The sequence below is a fragment of the Erinaceus europaeus genome, chromosome 20 (genome assembly GCF_950295315.1).
Source record: "Erinaceus europaeus chromosome 20, mEriEur2.1, whole genome shotgun sequence".
In the NCBI taxonomy this organism is placed as follows: Eukaryota; Metazoa; Chordata; class Mammalia; order Eulipotyphla; family Erinaceidae; genus Erinaceus; species Erinaceus europaeus.
The window spans coordinates 57,305,638-57,324,120 of NC_080181.1; the positions used below are offsets into that span (position 1 = coordinate 57,305,638).

General features: G+C 55.6%; 1 protein-coding gene across 3 annotated transcripts in view; it reads right to left on the minus strand.

The window, feature by feature from the left end:
- The window catches only part of HOMER2 (homer scaffold protein 2), a 62,111-nt gene that overhangs the window by 36,352 nt on the left and 7,276 nt on the right, over window positions 1-18,483 (minus strand). The window contains exon 1 of one of the 3 annotated variants that reach the window (XM_007529576.3): window positions 4,477-4,634. The exons of 1 other annotated variant lie outside the window; for it this stretch is intronic. In XM_007529576.3, coding sequence (XP_007529638.2) covers window positions 4,477-4,481 — 5 coding nt within the window. In that variant the 5' untranslated portion in view covers window positions 4,482-4,634. Of the gene's footprint in view, window positions 1-4,476; window positions 4,635-18,483 lie in introns of those variants that run through there. One more of the 3 variants, XM_060179535.1, reaches the window with a different exon arrangement.

Sequence of the window (18,483 nt, forward strand, 5' to 3'; positions counted from 1 at the left end):
GAAGCAGGTCTGCAGGTGTCTGTCTTTCTCTCCCCCTCTCTGTCTTCCTCTCCTCTCTCCATTTCTCTCTGTCCTATCCAACAACGACGACATCAATAACAATAACAATAACTACAACAAGAAAACAACAAGGGCAACAAAAGGAAGTAGATAAATAAATTTTTTTAAAAAAACTGTCTTCCCACTAACGCAGGGGCTGCGAGTTCCCCCCGCCCCACGCAAAAGCTCCCGCAGCGGAGTTCTCGGAAGGACTGGGGTGATGGCCCTGACTACGGGCTCTGAGACGGACTGCGGTGGGCACGGCCACTCTGCCTGGACGCTCCTGAAGGGGTGGCCGCACACATGACTCACTCAGGAGCGGTGACTCACCCAAACCAAATCAGTCTCTGAGCCCCCCCCCCCCCCCCCCCCCCGCGTTCACTGTGATCGCGTCTCCACTGCCACTCCTCCCCGCGGGAGCTCAGTCAAAGCGTCCCTGTGGACCTACTTAAAGCCTTTCCAGAACAAGGCGCAGCACTTTTCAATCAACAAGACAGACTGACAGAGCCTGAAATGCCTGCGATTCTGTTTTCCAAAGTCGTGCAAGACTCCGCACCGCATTGCGTGAGAAGGTGTGGACGCAGAGGTGCGTGCGAGTGGCTGCTGGCTGCTAGAGCAGGAGGGTGCCTCTCGCTGGCCGGCTAGCGGCAGAGACACAGCAGAGCGAGAGCCACCTCGCGGGCACACCTGCTCCAGCAGGGGCCAGATGACGAGCACGGGGTGGGGGGCTCCTGGGCGGCTGCAGCCCTCGCCCCCTCTTCCTGCTGGATTTTTCCCATGATGTGGAGCCACCGGAGCTAACGCCTTTCTTGGAAACGAAGTGGAAGGCGACGGGGCGCAGGCGGGCCCTCAGAGCAAGACTCTCGGCCATCACAGCACAGAAGCCTCAGGGTTCACCTCCAGGGACGGCACCCTCGCCTCCATGGCAGAGGCCAGGGCTGCCGCCCACCACAGTGCTGGCCGCTCCCCAGGGCCAACACCACACGGGGCTCAGGCCTTCAGCTCTGTGTCCTGCTCTGAGCCCTGGGCATCTTTCCACGGAGGTGACTCCCAGTCTGACCGCCTTCTTCCCGAAGTTTCTCAAGTGGCACCTCATGGCTCGGGTGCCCACCATCGTCCCCCACGTGGGGCCGCCACCTGCGGACAAGGCCCCTCTCCCTGGCTGGAGCTTACTGCACCAGGCCTGAGCGGCGAGCAGGGGTCACCTGGATCCCAGCAGCAGCACTGCCCGTGGCCTCACAGAGGAAGGCACCGCGGAGGCTTCGACAGGAACCAAGAGAAGATAAGTTCACCTCAGACGTCGGAGTGACCACATCTAGCTTAGCCGACATGCGGCCCAGACGCAGGTCGGGACCGTGGCCTGGGTGGGGGATGGAAAATGCACAGGAAAAAAGGCAATCGGGGAGATTACCAAAAGGAGGCCAGGTGTTAGATGACCACAACGGGGACACCCTAGACTCAGAAAGAGGCGTGGGGGACAGAGCCAAGAGAAAGAGCCGCCCTTGCTTGTAAACATTGACGGCCGGCTCAAGGGCCGGGGCCGAAGAGCCGGGTCTGGGGGGGTCTTCTGCAGCCCCACCCTCAGATGAAGCAGGCACCCCAAAACCCGAGTCACAAGAAAGCTAAGTGGTGGCTTCAGCATGAAGAGAAGACAGCCTCCAAGTGGCACTTCCTCCTCTCCTGGCCCTCAACTCTCAGCTGGCGGCACAAAAGTGACCCAGAGCACACACACTGCCCGCCATTCCAGCCTCCGCTGAAGCTGTGGGGTGGGCAGGGAAGGCGGGGCACCAGGTCACACGTCAGCAGCTGCAGGAGGCAGGGAAGGGGGTGGCGGGGAAAGTGGTCACCCTGAGCGGTCACATCTGAGGGACAGGACAGAGAAGGCACCTGCTCAGACAGCCGGCTGGCAGAAGCATCTGCAGAGGAGGGGCAGACCCCTGGTGGGCAGGCAGGAAGAAGCCTGTGTGAGCAGAAGGTGGGCAGGCTGGGCTGGGGGAGCAAAGGCCACAGGCTGCTGAAGTAGGGAAGTGACATGATCTGATTTTCAAGGTTCAAAATCTGGGGCTCAGGCTCCAGCGTGGAGAACAGACTGACAACACCTCTTCTACCTGGCAAGTAGAAGCTGAGGGATGCTAGTCTGGGAAGGGAGCACAGGGGTGGGGGGAAGACTAGCATGGGGCTACAATTTTTTTTTAACCTCCGGGGTTATCTCTGGGGCTCAGTGTCTGCACTATGAATCCACTGCTCCTGGAGGCCATTTTTTCCCCATTTTGTTGCCCTTGTTGTTATTGCTATTCTTGTTATTGCTGTTGTTGGATAGGACAGAAAGAAGTTGAGAGAGAAGGAGAAGACGGGGGTGGGGAGAAAGACAGACACCTGCAGACCTGCTTCACCGTTTGTGAAGCAACCCTCCTGCAGGTGGAGAGCTGGGGCCTCGAACCGGGATCCTTACACTGCCTCTTGCGGTTCAAACGCCATGTGCTCTTAACCTGCTGTGCTACCACTCGATCTCCTGGGGCTACAATTTTGGGAAGAGGTGAATGCACCCTAGATGCATCCCTGTGGTGGGACCCACAGGACCCCAGTGTGAGGACCAGGGAGAGGACTGAGGTCATGTTAAGAGCACCAGTGTGGACAGAGTGGAAGGCCCTGAAGAAAAGGTGGGAGACCCAGCACCCAGAGGTGCTCATGGTTGGGCAGGGGAGCTAGGAAGGTCCAGGAAGAGTGCTGACTGAGAAAAGGACGCATGAAGTCTCCAGGTGACCCCAGCATCCCGGCCAGGGAGCAAGCAGGGGGCTGGAGGGGGGGGGGGTTAGAGCAGAGCAGGAGGAGGAGGTCACCCATGTCACCACTGTTCCTTGCCGCCATGGGGGTGGGGTAGGCACCTTTCAGAATACGTTCAGGTGAAGAAGGAACACAGGAGGAGAAGCCAGAGCCGAGCTGTCCAACATGGCAGTCTCCCCAGCCTGTGACACTGGTCCCAACAGAAATCAACCAGGAACTCTTAGAAAAAGCATCAATGGACCTAGCAACCCCACTCCAGCACACCCACCCCAGATGCAAACGGGGTGCGGGAGATGCCACACTCCTGAGAACGTTCCTGTGGCATTATTCCAGGAACCCACCACTAGCTGGCCTCCAACAGGTGAGACAGGCGTAGCTCAGACACCACTCTGCACAGACGCGGGAAGCAGCGAAGTTCCTGGTGTCTTGTAGCACTTCTGACAGCTCACGTGGGGAGAGAGAAACTGAACTCTCTCTTCCCTGCGATCCTGGCTGTGTCTACACCACAGCTCTGACCACAGTGCAGTGTGTGCTGGCTGCCCTTCCCTGGTCCTTCCCCCTCATCCTACTCAACTCTTGGAAGGAATGACATTGGTTCTATTTTTGGTTAAACTCTGCCCCCCACCCCCCAGCCCTCTGCACCAGGGCCTTCACAGCTGTGGTGTGTTCGCACGTGCCCTAGAACACGTGGAGAACGGCCAAGGGCAGGAGTTACATGCCTGCCCTCACCTAGAAGAGGTGAGTAAGAGACGTTTATTTACCGGGTGATGTTACAATTGCAGGAGAGACATTGGTGTTTAAACAAAATCCCCAGCTACTCCTCCCCGATTCTCCACAAACCAAAATCACTTCTGACATTTTCTTTAAGCTTTCATTGACAGGGAACTATGCCATCTCCACCAGAGTTTCAATATTTGCTTTTGATCAGGCAGAGTGCTGGGAGGATGGCGGGAGAGAGAGACAGAGGTAGTTACCAGACCCCTTTCCCCTTCTGTCTTAATTAAGACCTGCACTGGCCAGTTGCTCCTGCTTGCTACATGGTTTCTGAAGGATGAAACGTGAGTGCTTCAAATCCTCCCCTGCTCAGAGAGCTCGCTGGGGATGGCACAGAGGAGCTGCCTCCGGGTCTGCATGACATCTGCTTCTGACCACCTGCTAAGGGTGCCGGGACACTGGCTCCAGACACTGGAGCAGGAGCCGCCCAGGATCAGGGTCCCCTCACCCCCAGACCCAGCAGGCGCGGTCCCCGGGCCAGGGTGCAGATCGCAGTGCCTCCCACCTGCTCCCCGCGCCCCCGGCACAAGGGGGTCGCGGAAGTCCCGCGTGGGGCGGCAGGGGTGCACTCAGCCCCCGGCGTCCTCATCTGGCCGCGGGTCCCACCTGTGCGCCCGGAGGGCGGGCTCAGGGCCCCGTCGCTCCCCTGTCGCGGGACGCGGGCGTCCAAGTTCCGGCGCTCACCCCGGAGCCCCTGGCAGGAAACTTCCCCGCGCCGTGTGCGGCCCCTCTCGGTGCCCCGCAGGCCAGGAGCTGCGGGGTGGGGGCCGGCGCCCTCCAACCACGCGGCAACATCCCAGCGGAGACGAGGGGCTGCGGAGAGGGGTGCGCCCTGCGGGGCTGCGGGGCTGCGGGGCTGCGGGGCAGGGGGACACTCACCCCATGTCCGGGCTGCTGGGCCGGCGGCCCCGTGCGCGCTCCGAGCCGCTCCCGCTCCCCGCGCCACATGGGCGGCCAAGCCGGCTCAGCCCGGGCGCCTCTCCATCTCCGCCGGGGCGCGGGGGGTGGGGGCGGCGGCAGGGAGGGGCCGGCGGGGGCCGCGCCCTCCGCCCCGCCCGCCTTGACGTAACCTGTGCCCCCCCCACGCCCGAGTGCGCGCCCCGCCGGGGGCCCCCCCGAGATCCGGTGCGCGCCCCCGATCGGATCCTGGGGACTGGGCGGGGGCGCGCGCCGGATCCTGGAGAGTCACGCGGGCACGCGCGCCGGATCCGGGTGCGCGCGCCCGCTGGGCCCTCCAGGATCTAGCGCGCGCCCCTGCCTGCACCCCCATGATCCGGTGCGCGCCCCCGCCCGGACCAAGCGCCCATCCAGCGGAGGAGACCCTGGGGCGACCCTCACTTTGAGACCAGCTGCCGGGGGAGGGGGTGCCCAAGGTGACACTGCGCCCGGTGTGCGCTGAATGCCGCCGCCCTCCAGGAGCCCACCCTCACCAGCCTCCAGATCCCGTCTACACCGGTTTCCGCCTGTCTCTCCCCCCCCCCCCAGTCCAGTGCAGAGCTGGCAGGGCGGGCCGGGCAGGTGGCAGCCGCCACACCCCCACCTGGGGGCTACAGCTTGGCCTGTTGACCCCTCAGTGTCCCCCGACCTGCGTTTCCCAGGGCCCTCTCCATCTGGAGAGATCTCTGTCTCTGCACCCATGCTGGCTACTCAGAAGGTCACTCCCCAGCAGCAGCTTCCCCGTCTCTGCTCTGCAGCCCACCCCTGGCAGCTCTTGAGGGTGCGCCCCCACCGCCCCCCAACATGCGCATGCCATTTGGGCCAAGCCTGGGGTCTCAGGGCCTGCAGCTGGAAGCCCTACCTCTCTGGGGAGAAGGGGAGGGGGTGGGCAATAGGCCAAGGCACCCGGCCAGGTCAGTCTGGAAAGAGCTGCAGAGTCTGCTTAGAGGCAGAGGCTGAGAGGCCTGGGAGCCCAGCCCGCAGGGAAGGCTGGGACCCTGGGTCCGAGGGGCAGGGCAGGGCAGGGAGGAGGCACCCAGTCTGGCATGTGGTGGGCTGAGGACAGCGGGTTATCAGGGACCAGGCAGCCAGGGAACCAAGGACAGGGAGCAGCCCCCCACCCCAGGGAGCCTCCCTCCTCACTGCCCCTGCTGAGTGCACCCAAGGTGGAGAGCAGTCCTGGTCCCCACTTCCATGCTCAGTGCAGCCTGCAGATGGGTACTGGCGGGGGGGTGTCTTTCCCTCCTCCCTCTGGGTCTTTCAGGAGTCAGCCCCCTGGCAGTGAAGCCCAGTGAGGCTCACAGAAACAGGAAGGAAAGCAGAGGGCCCTGGGAGTCCTGGGGAGCCACCCGGTCACAGGCCATGTCAGGAAGGGCGGCTGAAGGAGCACCCCTAAAGGTGAGGCTGGGGCGGGCGGGGCGGGCAGGGCCACCCAGAAACCAGCCAGGAAGCCCGAACCCCATGGCACAGCACAGCGGGAAGCGCGCTCTCTCTCTCTCTCTCTCTCTCTCTCTCTCACTGCCACCTAGCAGAGTCGTGCGTTAGGAAAGCCAAAGACACGCACCCAGGAGCCCAAAGCATGAGGAAGGACCCAGGTTCAAGCCCCGGCCACCACGCGGGAGCACTCCCGGGGAAGACCCCATAAGCAGTGCTGCGCTGCCTCTCCTTCCCTCTGCCTCCCTTTGTCTGTGACCCTCTACCTAAAAATCAAAGCAACGGACTAGAGCCGGCTGGGACTGAGTGGGTGCGGTGATGGAGCCCGGCCGCGGGTATGTAACGTAGACATGCTCCTCTCACCTGCAATTCGGTTTTCTCTACTTTTAAAAAGCTAGGCTGCCCAAAGCCCACCTGCCTGACTCGGTGGCCTGTGATTTCTGTTTCTCTCTACAGCAGAGCCAGGTTCTCCACGTGCATGAACAGTGCTCCCACTGGCGTGTCCAGGTTCCCTGGGACACAGCAGGCTTCTATCAGGTCACTGAGGCCAGCGCCCTCCGGGTGGGCCGGCAAACTCACCGGTGCAGCACAGGCCCTGGCGCTCGCTCACTGCTCACTCTGCCTTCTGTGCTGAGTCTAAGGTCAGTGCCCTCAGTCGCATTTGAAACAAACAAGCCCTTATGAAAGCCATCCTCGGAGTGAAAGCCGCTAAGCGGGATTTGTGGAGACGAAGGAACCTTATTAAAATATTCTTCCTGCAGGAGCAGTGAAGCAAGTCTGCAGGTGTCTCTCCCTCCCTACTTCTCCCTCCCCTCTTCATTTATCTCTGTCTTGTCAAATCAAAATAGAAAGAAAAAAAATTCTTTCAGTGAGTACCGAGCCCCTGAAGTGCTAAGAGAAGGGTGCCTTCTGGGGCTGGGTGGTGGCGCACCTGGTTGAACGCGCATGTTATAGCGCACAAGGACCAGGCTCAAGCCCTAGTTCCCAAATGCAGGGGGAAAGCTTTGCGAGGCGTGAAGCACATCTGCAGATCTCTCTCTACCTCCGTCTCCTCTACCCTCTCAGTTTCTGGCTGTCTCTATCCAATAAATAAAGATAAATTTAAAAAAAGAAAGAAGAGTGTCTTCCACATGGATCATATGGTTGGTGACATCTGTGCCACCCTGCTTGCCTCTGAACAGAATGCCACTGTGGCAACGCCAGGGGTGCCCAGCTGCTGCGAGTGCCCGAGGCCGGGTCCTGAGCCAGCACTCCCCCACAGTTTCCTGCGGGTGTGACGCCTCCCTATGTGCTGTCTCTGGGGGCAGGGTCTCTGGCTGGGGGCTGCTTGATTGGCTCTGGGCTCCCTCTTCTTTATTACTTTGTTGTTTGTTTATTTATTTATTTATTACTAGATAGAGATAGAGAGAAATTGAGGGAAGAGGGGGAGATAGTGAGGGAAAGTGACAGAGAGACACCTGCAGATCTTCTTCACTTGTGAAGATTTTCCCCCGCAGGTGGGGACCAGAGGATTGAACCTGGGTCCTTGCACACTGTAATGTGTGCACTTAACCAGGTGTACCACCACTTGGCCCCTCTTCTTTATTACTTACTTATTTATCTCACCAGAGCTTGGCTCTGGCTTATGGTGGTGCAGAGGATTGAGGCTGAGAGCTCCAGGCAGGAGGAAGGGAACAGTAGCTCTGTGTGGCCACAGCAGACAGGACAGGACAGGACAGGACAGGCCAGGACAGGACAGGCGGTTCAGACAAACCAGCCACCGCTGAACAAGACTGAGCAGAGTAGGACAGAGAGCAAAGTCCCTGCATTTCTGACTGGGGGTTGGGGGCTCTGTGGAATTCAGGACAGAGGGACGCCTGGGCCACAGGATGGTGGAGCAGCCTTGGGGAGACGTGGGAGCAACCGGGCCCCACAGGAGCACAGGGGGAGAGTGTGGAGGGAGCGAGGCAGGAAGGGAACTGACACAGGGCTGAGTGGGGTCCCTGCTTAGGGCCCCGCCTGGCCCAGATGCGGCCCAACCAACCCACTTTGGCCAGAGGCAATGACATCAAATATCTTGTTTAAATGAAAGAACCCTTTACCAGAAAACCAAGAGCCAAGCAGAAACAAAAAGCCAAGCAGACACATGGGGAGACAGTGGGGTTGCCTCCCAACCCCCAGGCTGCTTGCTGCCGTGGGCTGGGGGCCTGTGGCTCAGCCCCACACAGGCAGGCAGAGACGCGCACGCTGGCACCTGGCCCAGGGCAGGAGTTCCTCCCTGGCCATTTCTGACCGGCTCCCCACAGCTTCTGCTCCAGGAGTTTCCTTTGTTACATCAGAGTGACAGTAGCAGACACGCACACAGGGACAGAATCAAGACAGTACCTCGGTGCTCTCTCAAAGCGACAGGCCGGTGGGCACCTCAGTCACCACCCACAGAGGTGCCCTGCCACCCCTCCTTCGCCTCACAAGCACCTCGGAGTCCAGCGGGTGGGTCTTGAGCAGACCCCCCTCCAGAAACGTGCCTCCCAGCCCAGCCCCCGCAGTAGCTGCTCTGACCCATCCTCAGTCCCTCCTCCAAATCAGCCCCCAGCTGCCCACGCAGGGCCAGCTCCACTCCAGCTTCCCCTCAAGTGTGAAAGGACAGAGTCCTGCTCAGCTCTGCAGGTGCAGTGCCAGGGCAGGAAACTGGGGCCTCTGTACCCCCTCTGCCACTTCAAAAGATAGGGATTTGGGACAGGCAATGGCACGCCTGGTTGGGCCCATGTGTTACAATGGGCAAGGGCCCAGGTTCCAGCCCCCACCCTCCACCTGCAGGGAGAAGCTTCATGAGTGGCAGAGCAGTGCTGCAGGCCACTCTCTCTCTTCCTCTCTATACTCCCTTTTCCTCTTTATCTCTGTATCTTAGCACTTTGGGGCAAATGTTAGGGGGAGATGACCAGAGGGCTCTGAACCCTAATTTCATCAGGTCCCAAAGAGAGAAGAGGAAAAAGAAAAAAAAAAGTGAAGGACGCTCACAAGTAGAAGGTGTGACTTAGGAAGAGAAAGTAGGAACAGAGAAATAATGGGCAAATATACATAAATATAGACAGATAGTTATAGAAATAATAGCTCCTTGGAGTCGGGTGGTAGCATAGCGGGTTAAGCGCAGGTGGTACAAAGCACAAGGACCAGCCAGTGTAAGGATCCCGGTTCCAGCCCCCGGCTCCCCACCTGCAGGGGAGTCGCTTCACAGGCGGTGAAGCAGGTCTGCAGGTGTCTGTCTTTCTCTCCCCCTCTCTGTCTTCCCCTCCTCTCTCCATTTCTCTCTGTCCTATCCAACAACAACGACAGCAATAACAACAACAATAAAAAACAACGGCAACAAAAGGGAAAATAAATAAAATTAAAAAGTTACTAATAAAAAAGTCTGTGGTCCTTAGTAGGTGAGTAAATATTAAAAATGTATTTACTTATTCACAGGGAGGAACTCAGAGCATCACTCCGGCACATGCAGTGCCTGGTACTGAACTCAAGACCTCAGGCTGGAGAGTCCATCACCCACCCCCCACCCCCGCCTGCCATCACTGCTGCCTTGGCATTGTCTTCCTCAGCTGATTTTTGAGTGTCCTGCCTGCCCATTGCTGGGCCCGCACACAGCAAGAAGCTGGGAGCCTGCGGGGAAGACACTGGACACCAGGACACCGGAGGGTGAGGAGGAGGTGAAATTTCACCAGGCTCTTCAGGGAGGCTGGGAGGCCCGTCCAGAGAGTTCAGGTTGCTCCTGGGGGCCCACAGGCAGGCAGGGCAGCAGGGAGGGGGGCAGCTTGCTCCTGGGGCGACACAGGCAGGGCAGGGCAGTGGGGAGGGGGATCAGCTTGCTCCTGGGGGGACACAGGCAGGGCAGGGCAATGGGGAGGGGGGGCAGCTTGCTCCTGGGGGACACAGGCAGGGCAGGGCAGTGGGGAGGGGGATCAGCTTGCTCCTGGGGGGACACAGGCAGGGGTGCAGTGCGGAGCAGTTCTCCATCTTTGGCCGTGCTGTATAAACTGCAAATTGCCTAGTGAGCAGGAGCTCACGCTAACACTCACCCAAAAGTTTACGGGCCAGTGGCACCTGCTCGCACCCGGGGCTGTGCAACCACCACCACCTCCGGGTCCCAGGAGCCTGCTACCTCCCTGGTGAGGGGAGGCGGTCACCCCAGCCCACTCCCATCCTCTCCCTCCCAGCCCCCAAGAGTCAGCACTCTGTGCGGCACCAGTGTTATTGCTGGGGCTCAGTGCCTGCCTGATTATTTACCACTCCTGGTGGGCTTCCCCCTTTCTTTTCTTTCCTTTTCTTTTAAATTGATTTATTTATTTTCCCTTTTGTTGTCTTTGTTGTTTTTATTGTTGTTGTAGTTATTACTGTCGTTAGATAGGACAGAGAGAAATGGAGAGAGGAGGGGAAGACAGAGAGGGGGAGTGAAAGACAGACACCTGCAGACCTGCTTCACTACCTGTGAAGCGACTCCCCTGCAGGTGGGGAGCCTGGGGCTCGAACCAAGATCCTTACGCGGGTCCTTGCGCTTTGCGCCTCCTGTGCTTAACCCGCTGCTGGGAGCTTGAGAAAATGCGGAGAGCTTCTGAGGTGAGTCATGGCAGCTGAAAGGTGCGCTGGACAGACAGACCACCGCTCACTAAATGGCCTCCCCTGAGTTTAAAGGAACAAAGAGTCAGCTAAGTGCCCACCTGGAATGAGACAGGGGAGGCCAGCGGCCAGAGATGGGCATCTCACTGTGGCTCCACTAGTGAGCAATCCCAGGAGGCCCCGGGGCACAAGGCAAAGACTAGCGGCTGACAGCAGTGCTCCCTCCACCACAGGTCAGAAAAGGTCAAATGAAACGCCCGCAAGTTAGAGAGCAAGTTAGACAGTCTTTGCATCCCAGGCACCTGCAGCGAGTCTGAGCTGAGCGTGGCCGATGGAGGCATGTGCCAGGCCGAGTTGGCAGAGAGCTAGTGCCCACAGCGGGCAGGTGGAGGGCAGGGAGGGCCGCGCGGAGGACTGGCACTCTGACCCAGGGCAAAGCGTCTGAGCAAGGCCTCCCCAGCCTCACGGAAGCTACTGCCCGAGCAGGGGGGCAGAGCCGGCAGGAGCTCGAGGACTCCGAGGGCATCTGGAGCAGAGGGGACGGGGGCATTGCGGGGGGCTGAGAGGAGGCTCCTTTCGCCAAGGCTGCCAGGTCCCCACGAGATGCCTCTCCTGGAGAATGGACCCTAGACAGTGCCCACCGCCAGCACGCCTCACTCGCCCCCGCGGACTCAGAGTCCCTTTCTATCTTCCGCTCGCAGCCTGCTCCAGACTCCTGGGAGGCAGCAGTGCTGTTCCTTCCCTGAGGGCTCTATTTCAGGATGGTCAGTGGGAAGCTGTGTGCTATTTTTACCTGCGAGGGTGGAATCCTTTCAAATATAAAGAGGAGGGAACAAATGAAGGTGAGTGAGCAGCTCACCAGCAAGTCCTCTGAGATGAATTTTCTACAGGACGGAGTCAGCTGTGTGAATAAAGAAATTACATGGCCACTTCCTGACTGGCCACGCAGGGCCCGGGTGCCTCAGAAACAGCATCTGATAAACTGTGTGTGTGTGTGTGGGGGGGTCAGTTACGTCTCCTCTGACTGCAAATGGCTAAAGGTAAGCAGGTCTGATTCCTGGCAAATCTCTATCAAGCACTGACTGGCTGCAGGGGCAGAGGTAGGAGCTGTGACTCCTGGAGCAGGCTCACCCGTGGGTGGGGGTGGGGGGCACATTTCCCAGAGTGAGTCAGTGCGCTGAGGAGCCAGGGTGTGGCCAGCCAGCGTCACTCACTCCTTGGCAGTCAGGGGCCTGGTCCTGGAGGTGTTTGGCTAGACGGGTCACACTGTGGCTCAGCAGAAGTCCGTCAGGAACGGTGAGGAAGCTAGTGCCCACCTTCCTGAGCTGCCACGGGCACCGGGGCCTGGCTGCTGCTTCCAACCGGTGACTGCTCCCCTCTGTTCTCAAGAATTCTCAACTGTGTGAGGGAAGAGGTGATGGTCATGGCAGGAAACCGGTGTGTGTGGAGATGGAGAAGGCAGAGAGGGAGGAGGGAGCTACAGATGGGGACACACACATACACACACACACACACACACACACACACACACACGGCTCTGGAGAGTCCAAGGGCTACTGGAGTCAGCAGGGCATCATTTTTTATCACTCGAGCACTCTTTCAAATAGGTTTCCGTCACTGTGGCACTGAGGTCCTCCAACCTGGTTGGCTAGGAGCCTTATCCTGTCACTTTTTTTTTCTTCCCTCCACAGTTATTGCTGGGCTCGGTGCCTGCACCATGAATCCACCGCTCCTGGAGGCCATTTCCCCCCCTTTGTTGCCCTTGTTGTCGTAGCCTCGTTGTGGTTATTATTATTGCCATTGTTGATGTTCGTTGTTGGATAGGACAGAGAGAAATGGAGAGAGGAGGGGAAGACAGAGAAGGGGAGAGAAAGACAGACACCTGCAGACCTGCTTCACTGCCTGTGAAGCGACTCCCCTGCAGGTGGGGAGCCGGGGGCTCGAACCGAGATCCTTACACCGGTCCCTGCGCTTTGCGCCACATGTGCTTAACCCACTGCACCACCGCCCAACCCCCATCATGTCACTTCTTTCTAGACGCAACTGCTCTTACTGTGGAAATTTAATTAAAAATTCAAATAGATCTAAAGGATTCCTGGAAGCAAGGGAGTCTGGCTCTCACTACTCATCTCTGAGTGTGCTGAAGTCAGCCTAGTCTAGACCAGTGCTGCAAACCCTCTGCAGTGGGAAACGCTGGCTCTCTCAGCCCTTCATCAGCGCCCTGGCTGTCAGCTTTCCAGGGACACTAGGGAAGGCCGCCAACTCAGAGTTGATGCGGGGTTGCTGTGGGCAGGGCCAGGTGCTGGGCTAGCATTGCGGGTGTTTCTTCCCGGGTACGTGCTCTCTGGGTTGGAGAGAACTCGACCGGAGCCAACCTGGGCTGCTGCTTACTCAGTGACGGGAGAGGAACCAGGAACTTGTGGCGGAGTGGGAACGCAATGTCTTTATTGATCAGAGACAACGCCTTTATATATATCTTTAACTGAAAGTGGCAAGCAGGAAAAGGAAATGGCTAGGAGAAGGGGTGGAGACAAGGACAGAGCTTGAAGGTAGAAAGCTTCCAAGGTTTTAACCGGTGGGAAAAATTAATGCCCTGCAGGCAGGGCGGGTCTCAGGCAAAACAGTGATTATGTAAATAGACCACAGCGTCAGCGATAGAGCAAAGCAGAGGGGCTGCCCAACAGCCAGGGAAGACCTTGGGGCCTGTCACATAACAGGGCCACCAAACTGCTCCTTCCGCCTGTGCATTTGGAAGGGAGAGAGGAGGGACAGTGCAGCATCACACCAATTCCCACGGAGCCCCCGGGCTGCTTCCACCTGGTGCTGTGGCTTGAACCCGGGCCTTATGCAAGGCAACGTGCACAGTCTACCCACTTAGTGCCGCATACCTGCATGATTCCACCTCTCTCAGAAGACCTTTTTCCCTTTAAGATAGACGGGAGAGAGGGAGAGAGACTACATCACTGCGTTGCCACTTATGAAGGTGTCTCTTTGCATGGTGATGCCACATGGGGGCTGGGGCTCGAACCCAGGTCCTCACTCGAGGTCTAGTGTGAGCTCCATGGGCTGAGCTCTCCTGGCCTGCTCAACACCAAGATTTTAATGGTTCACTCCTGTCCTAACACTCTTGGGGTGAAAATCTCTTCCGTGCTGTGGCCGTCACCAAGTTTTGCTGACCCGGGCCCCCGGCTTCCCTTGCTCTAGGCCTGGAGGACGGCTGCTCACTCCACGGGCAGCTTCAGGGTCCTCCCAGGCCCACAGAAGCAGGACGGGGTGTCTCCCTCCTGCACTGTTAGTTCTCCTGCTTCAGAAGCAGATCAGAATACAGGTGCCTGAACTGAGCCTGCTGTCTCCCATCCCTGACAGCGGCAAGCTCGGGGACCCTCTCACCCCCATCTCATGCCCACTTGGCACAGAGGCAGCTCCCCCGTGCTAGGTATCATCGGGCACACTGCCTGTCACTGCTAAGTCTTGTTTGGAGAAGGAGGGATAACAGTGATGCCTGGGTGAGCTCCTGCGAGGACAGAATGAGATCCGGGAAAGCTTGCACCGTGCTGGGATGTACTAAATGCTCAATAAGCAGCCATCGGCACTGCTCACATTTGAACTTGCTTACTTTCACAAAACTATTGCGAAATGTTTGCATCAGAATCTCTCTTACTTCAAATAGCCAGAGTGCTTTGATTCATTTTGGAAAACAGTGAGGATAGCATACATCTATTGGGCCTTATAATTTAGATAGCAGAAGACCATAGTCATGTCATCTCATTTTGGAAATGGGGAAACAGTCTTCTAGAAGCTTAAAGGCTATAGTCACTCAGGGTGGTCTGCCTAGATCAGGTACTAGACAGGGCTGCCCACTATCACCATTACTATTCAGCATAGTGTTGGAAGTTCTTGCCATAGCAATCAGGCAGGAGCAAGGAATTCAAGGGATACAGATTGGAAGAGAAGAAGTCAGACTCTCCCTATTTGCAGATGACATGGTAGTATACATAGAAAAACCTAAGGAATCCAGCAAGAAGCTTTTGGAAATTATCAGGCAATACAGGTGTCAGGCTACAAAATTAGCATTAAAAAGTCAGTGGCATTCCACATGCATAACACTAAGGTAGAAGAAGTTGAAATCCAGAAATCAATTCCTTTTACTACAAAAACAATAAAATAATAAAAAGCAACAAAAACAATAAAATATCTAGGAATAAACCTAACCAAAGAAGTGAAAGACTTGTATACTGAAAATTATGAGTCACTACTCAAGGAAATTGAAAAAGACACAAAGAAGTGAAAAGATACTCCATGTTCATGGGTTGGAAGAATTAACATCATCAAAATGAATATACTACCCAGAGTCATCTACAAATTTAATGCTATCCCCATCAAGATCCCAACCACATTTTTAGGAGAATAGAACAAATGCTACAAATATTTATCTCCAGATAAAAAGAAAAGACCTAGAATTGCCAAAACGATCTTGAGAAGAAAGAACAGAACCAGAGCCATCACACTCCCAGATCTCAAATTTGATTATAAGACCATCGTAATCAAAACTGTTTGGTACTGGAACATGAATAGACACACTGACCAGTGGAATAGAATTGAGAGCCCAGAAGTAAGCCCCCACACCTATGGACATCTAATCTTTGACAAAGGGGCCCAGACTATTACATGGGGAAAGCAGAGTCTCTTCAACAAATGGTGTTGGAAAAAAGTGGGTTGAAACATGCAGAAGAATGAAACTGAACCACTATAGTTCACCAAATACAAAAGTAAATTCCAAGTGGATCAAGGACTTGGATGTTAGACCACAAACTATCAGATACTTAGAGGAAAATATTGGCAGAACTCTTTTCTGCATAAATTTTAAAGACATCTTCAATGAAACAAATCAAATTACAAAGAAGACTACGGCAAGCATAAACCTATGGGACTACATCAAATTAAAAAGCTTCTGCACAGCTAAAGAAACTACTACCCAAACCAAGAGACCCTTTACAGAATGAGAGATCTTTACATGCCATACAGCAGACAAGAGGCTAATAACCAGAATATATAAAGAACTTGGAAATCTTAACAACAAGACAACAAATAACCCCATCCAAAAATTGGGGGAGGACATGGACAGAATATTCACCACAGAAGAGATCCAAAAGACCGAGAAACACATGAAAAAATGCTCTAAGTCTGCGATTGTCAGAGAAATGCAAATCAAGACAACACGAGATACAACTTGACTCCTGTGAAAATGTCACACATCAGAAAAGGTAACAGCAGCAAATGCTGGAGAGGTTATGGAGTCAAAGGAACCCTCCTGCTCTGCTGGTGGGAATGTAAACTGGTCCAAGCTCTGTGGAGAACAGTCTGGAGAACTCTCAGAAGGCTAGAAATGGACCTATCCTATGATCCTGCAATTCCTCTCCTGGGGATAGATCCTAAGGAACCCAACACACCCATCCAAAAAGATCTGTGTACACATATGTTATTGGCAGCACAATTTGTAACAGCCAAAACCTGGAAGCCACCCAGGTGTCCAACAACAGATGAGTGGCTGAGCAAGTTGTGGTCTATATACACAATGGAATACTACTCAGCTGTAAAAAATGGTGACTTCACCATTTTCAGCCGATCTTGGATGGACCTTGAAAATTCATGTTAAATGAAATAAGTCAGAAACAGAAGGATGAATATGGGATGATCTCTCTCTCTCAGGCAGAAGTTGAAAAACAAGATCAGAAAAGAAAACACAAGTAGAGCCTGAACTGGAATTGGCGTATCGCACCAAAGTAAAAGACTCTGGGGAGGGTGGGTGGGGAGAATACAGGTCCAAGAAGGATGACAGAGGACCTAGTGGGGGTTGTATTGTTATATGGGAAACTGGGAAATGTTATGCATGTACAAACTATTATATTTACTATTGAATGTAAAACATCAATTCCCCATTAAAGAAAAAAAAAAAGAAAAAAGAAAAGAAAACCAACGCCCTTGCCACTGGGGAGGGCCTGCCGGGAGAGCAGGGAAGAGCACTCAGCCCTCAGCGCCTGCCTGGGCACAGTACACAGAGCACCAAGCACTTTCCCAAGTCAGAGGTCACAGAGTACATTCCAGGTGGGGTCGGGTGGGTTCCACAAAGAATGAAGAGCCCCAGAAGCTGGCCCAAAGACAGACGGAGCAGCCATGGAAATCTTTCTTGGAAGAGCAGTCAACAGAATTGCTAGTCTCTGCCCTCCACACCCCAAACCAAGGCTTCTCACAGGATCTGACATCTGCCAACCTACATACTGTGTTTCTGTGGGCTCGCTGTGAGGTGTGCTTGCTTCACAAAGCTTCTGGCTTGGGGGCCAGGTGGTGGCACACTTAGCTAAGTGCCAAGTGCAGGGACACCCCCCACACCTGCAGGGGGACACTTCATGAGCAGGGAGCAGGGCTGCTGGTGCCTCTCTCCCTCCTCTCTTAATGTCTCTCTGTCCTATCAAATAAAAATAGAAACAAGCAAATAAACAAACTGAAAAGTGGCCATCCTGAGCAGTGGATTCATAGTGCTGGCACCAAGTCCTGATAATCCTGATGGCAATTAAATTTTTTTTTTCTTGCAGTTGAGGGAGGTAGAATAAATACTTTTGAGGCACCAAAGGTTCCAGGTTCAATCCCCAGAACCACCATAAGCCAAGAGCAGAGCAGAGTGCTGGTTAAAAAAAAAAAAAATCTTGCTAATTTCACTTTGCTGACTTTTCTTGCATGTGAGTATCCAGCTGGAGTGACCATTTCCTACACTATTCTAGGTTACCAGGCATCAGACCTTCTGGCTTGACAATTCAACTAAATTAAAAAAACAAGAAAACTTATTTTGCTAGTTGGAGAGAGAGAGAGAGAAGCAGAGCACATGTGATGCCAGGGACTGAACTCGGGACCTCCTACTTGAGGCTCCAAGGTTTGCTCTACCCACTGCACCAGCTTCGGTCAGACCATAACGTCTGCATTCCACATCACTTTAACTCTTTCCACTCTCCCAACACAAAGTCCAGAAACAGACTGGGTACTGGTAATTGCCAAGGACTGAAACAATAAAGTCATAAGACCTGAGAGTCTTTAGGGATTTTCCTAGAGTTCTGTCTGAAGAGAAAAAAGGTATCAGTGACGGTGGGGCAGAAAGATGGGTCACGAGGCCCGGAGCCTGCCAGCACCCGGGAGGTGGCGTGCTGTCTGCCCTGCGTCCTGCCGGGATCATGCCTGTGTGAGTGAGGCTCTGCTGCCCCACCCTGCAGCGGCTCAGCTTGGTTTTCACCTGCAGAAGTGAGCAGCGTCCAGTACCGGACTGGAGAGACGGCTCATCTGGACCGTGCGCTGCTTTGCTATGTATGCGCAGAAGCCAAGTTCAAGCCCAGGCCCTACCACACCAGACGTTTCGGTGCTGTGCTGTCCCTCCCTCCCTGAGTCTCTCTTTTTCTATCTGGAAACGTAAGCTTGGACCAGGGAATCCTCAGTGAATCCTTGTGAAACGATTTTTTGCCGCCAGTTGCCGGGGTTGTTGCTGGCTCACAGACTCCACCGCTCCTGGTGGCCATTCTTCGCTCGTTCATTTTATTTGGCAGGACAGAAATTGAGAGGAGGGGGAGACAGAGCTGGAGCGAGGGGGCAGCGCACCTGGTTGAGCGCAAGGACCCGGGTTCCGGTCCCCACCTGCAGGGGGCTTCACTTCACCAGCGGTTAAGCTGGACTGCGGGAGTCTCTCCATCTCCGTTTCTGTCTCTACCAAATAAAAACAGGGAGAAAGACACCTACAGCACCGCTCCACCGCGCGTGAAGCGCCCCTGCAGGTGGGCAACGGAGGCCCGAACCCGGACGCTTGAGCGGGTCCTTGCGCTTCGTACCACGTGCGCCACACACGAAATTATTAACATCAGTCTCCGAGATGCACCCACAGGCCAAGCA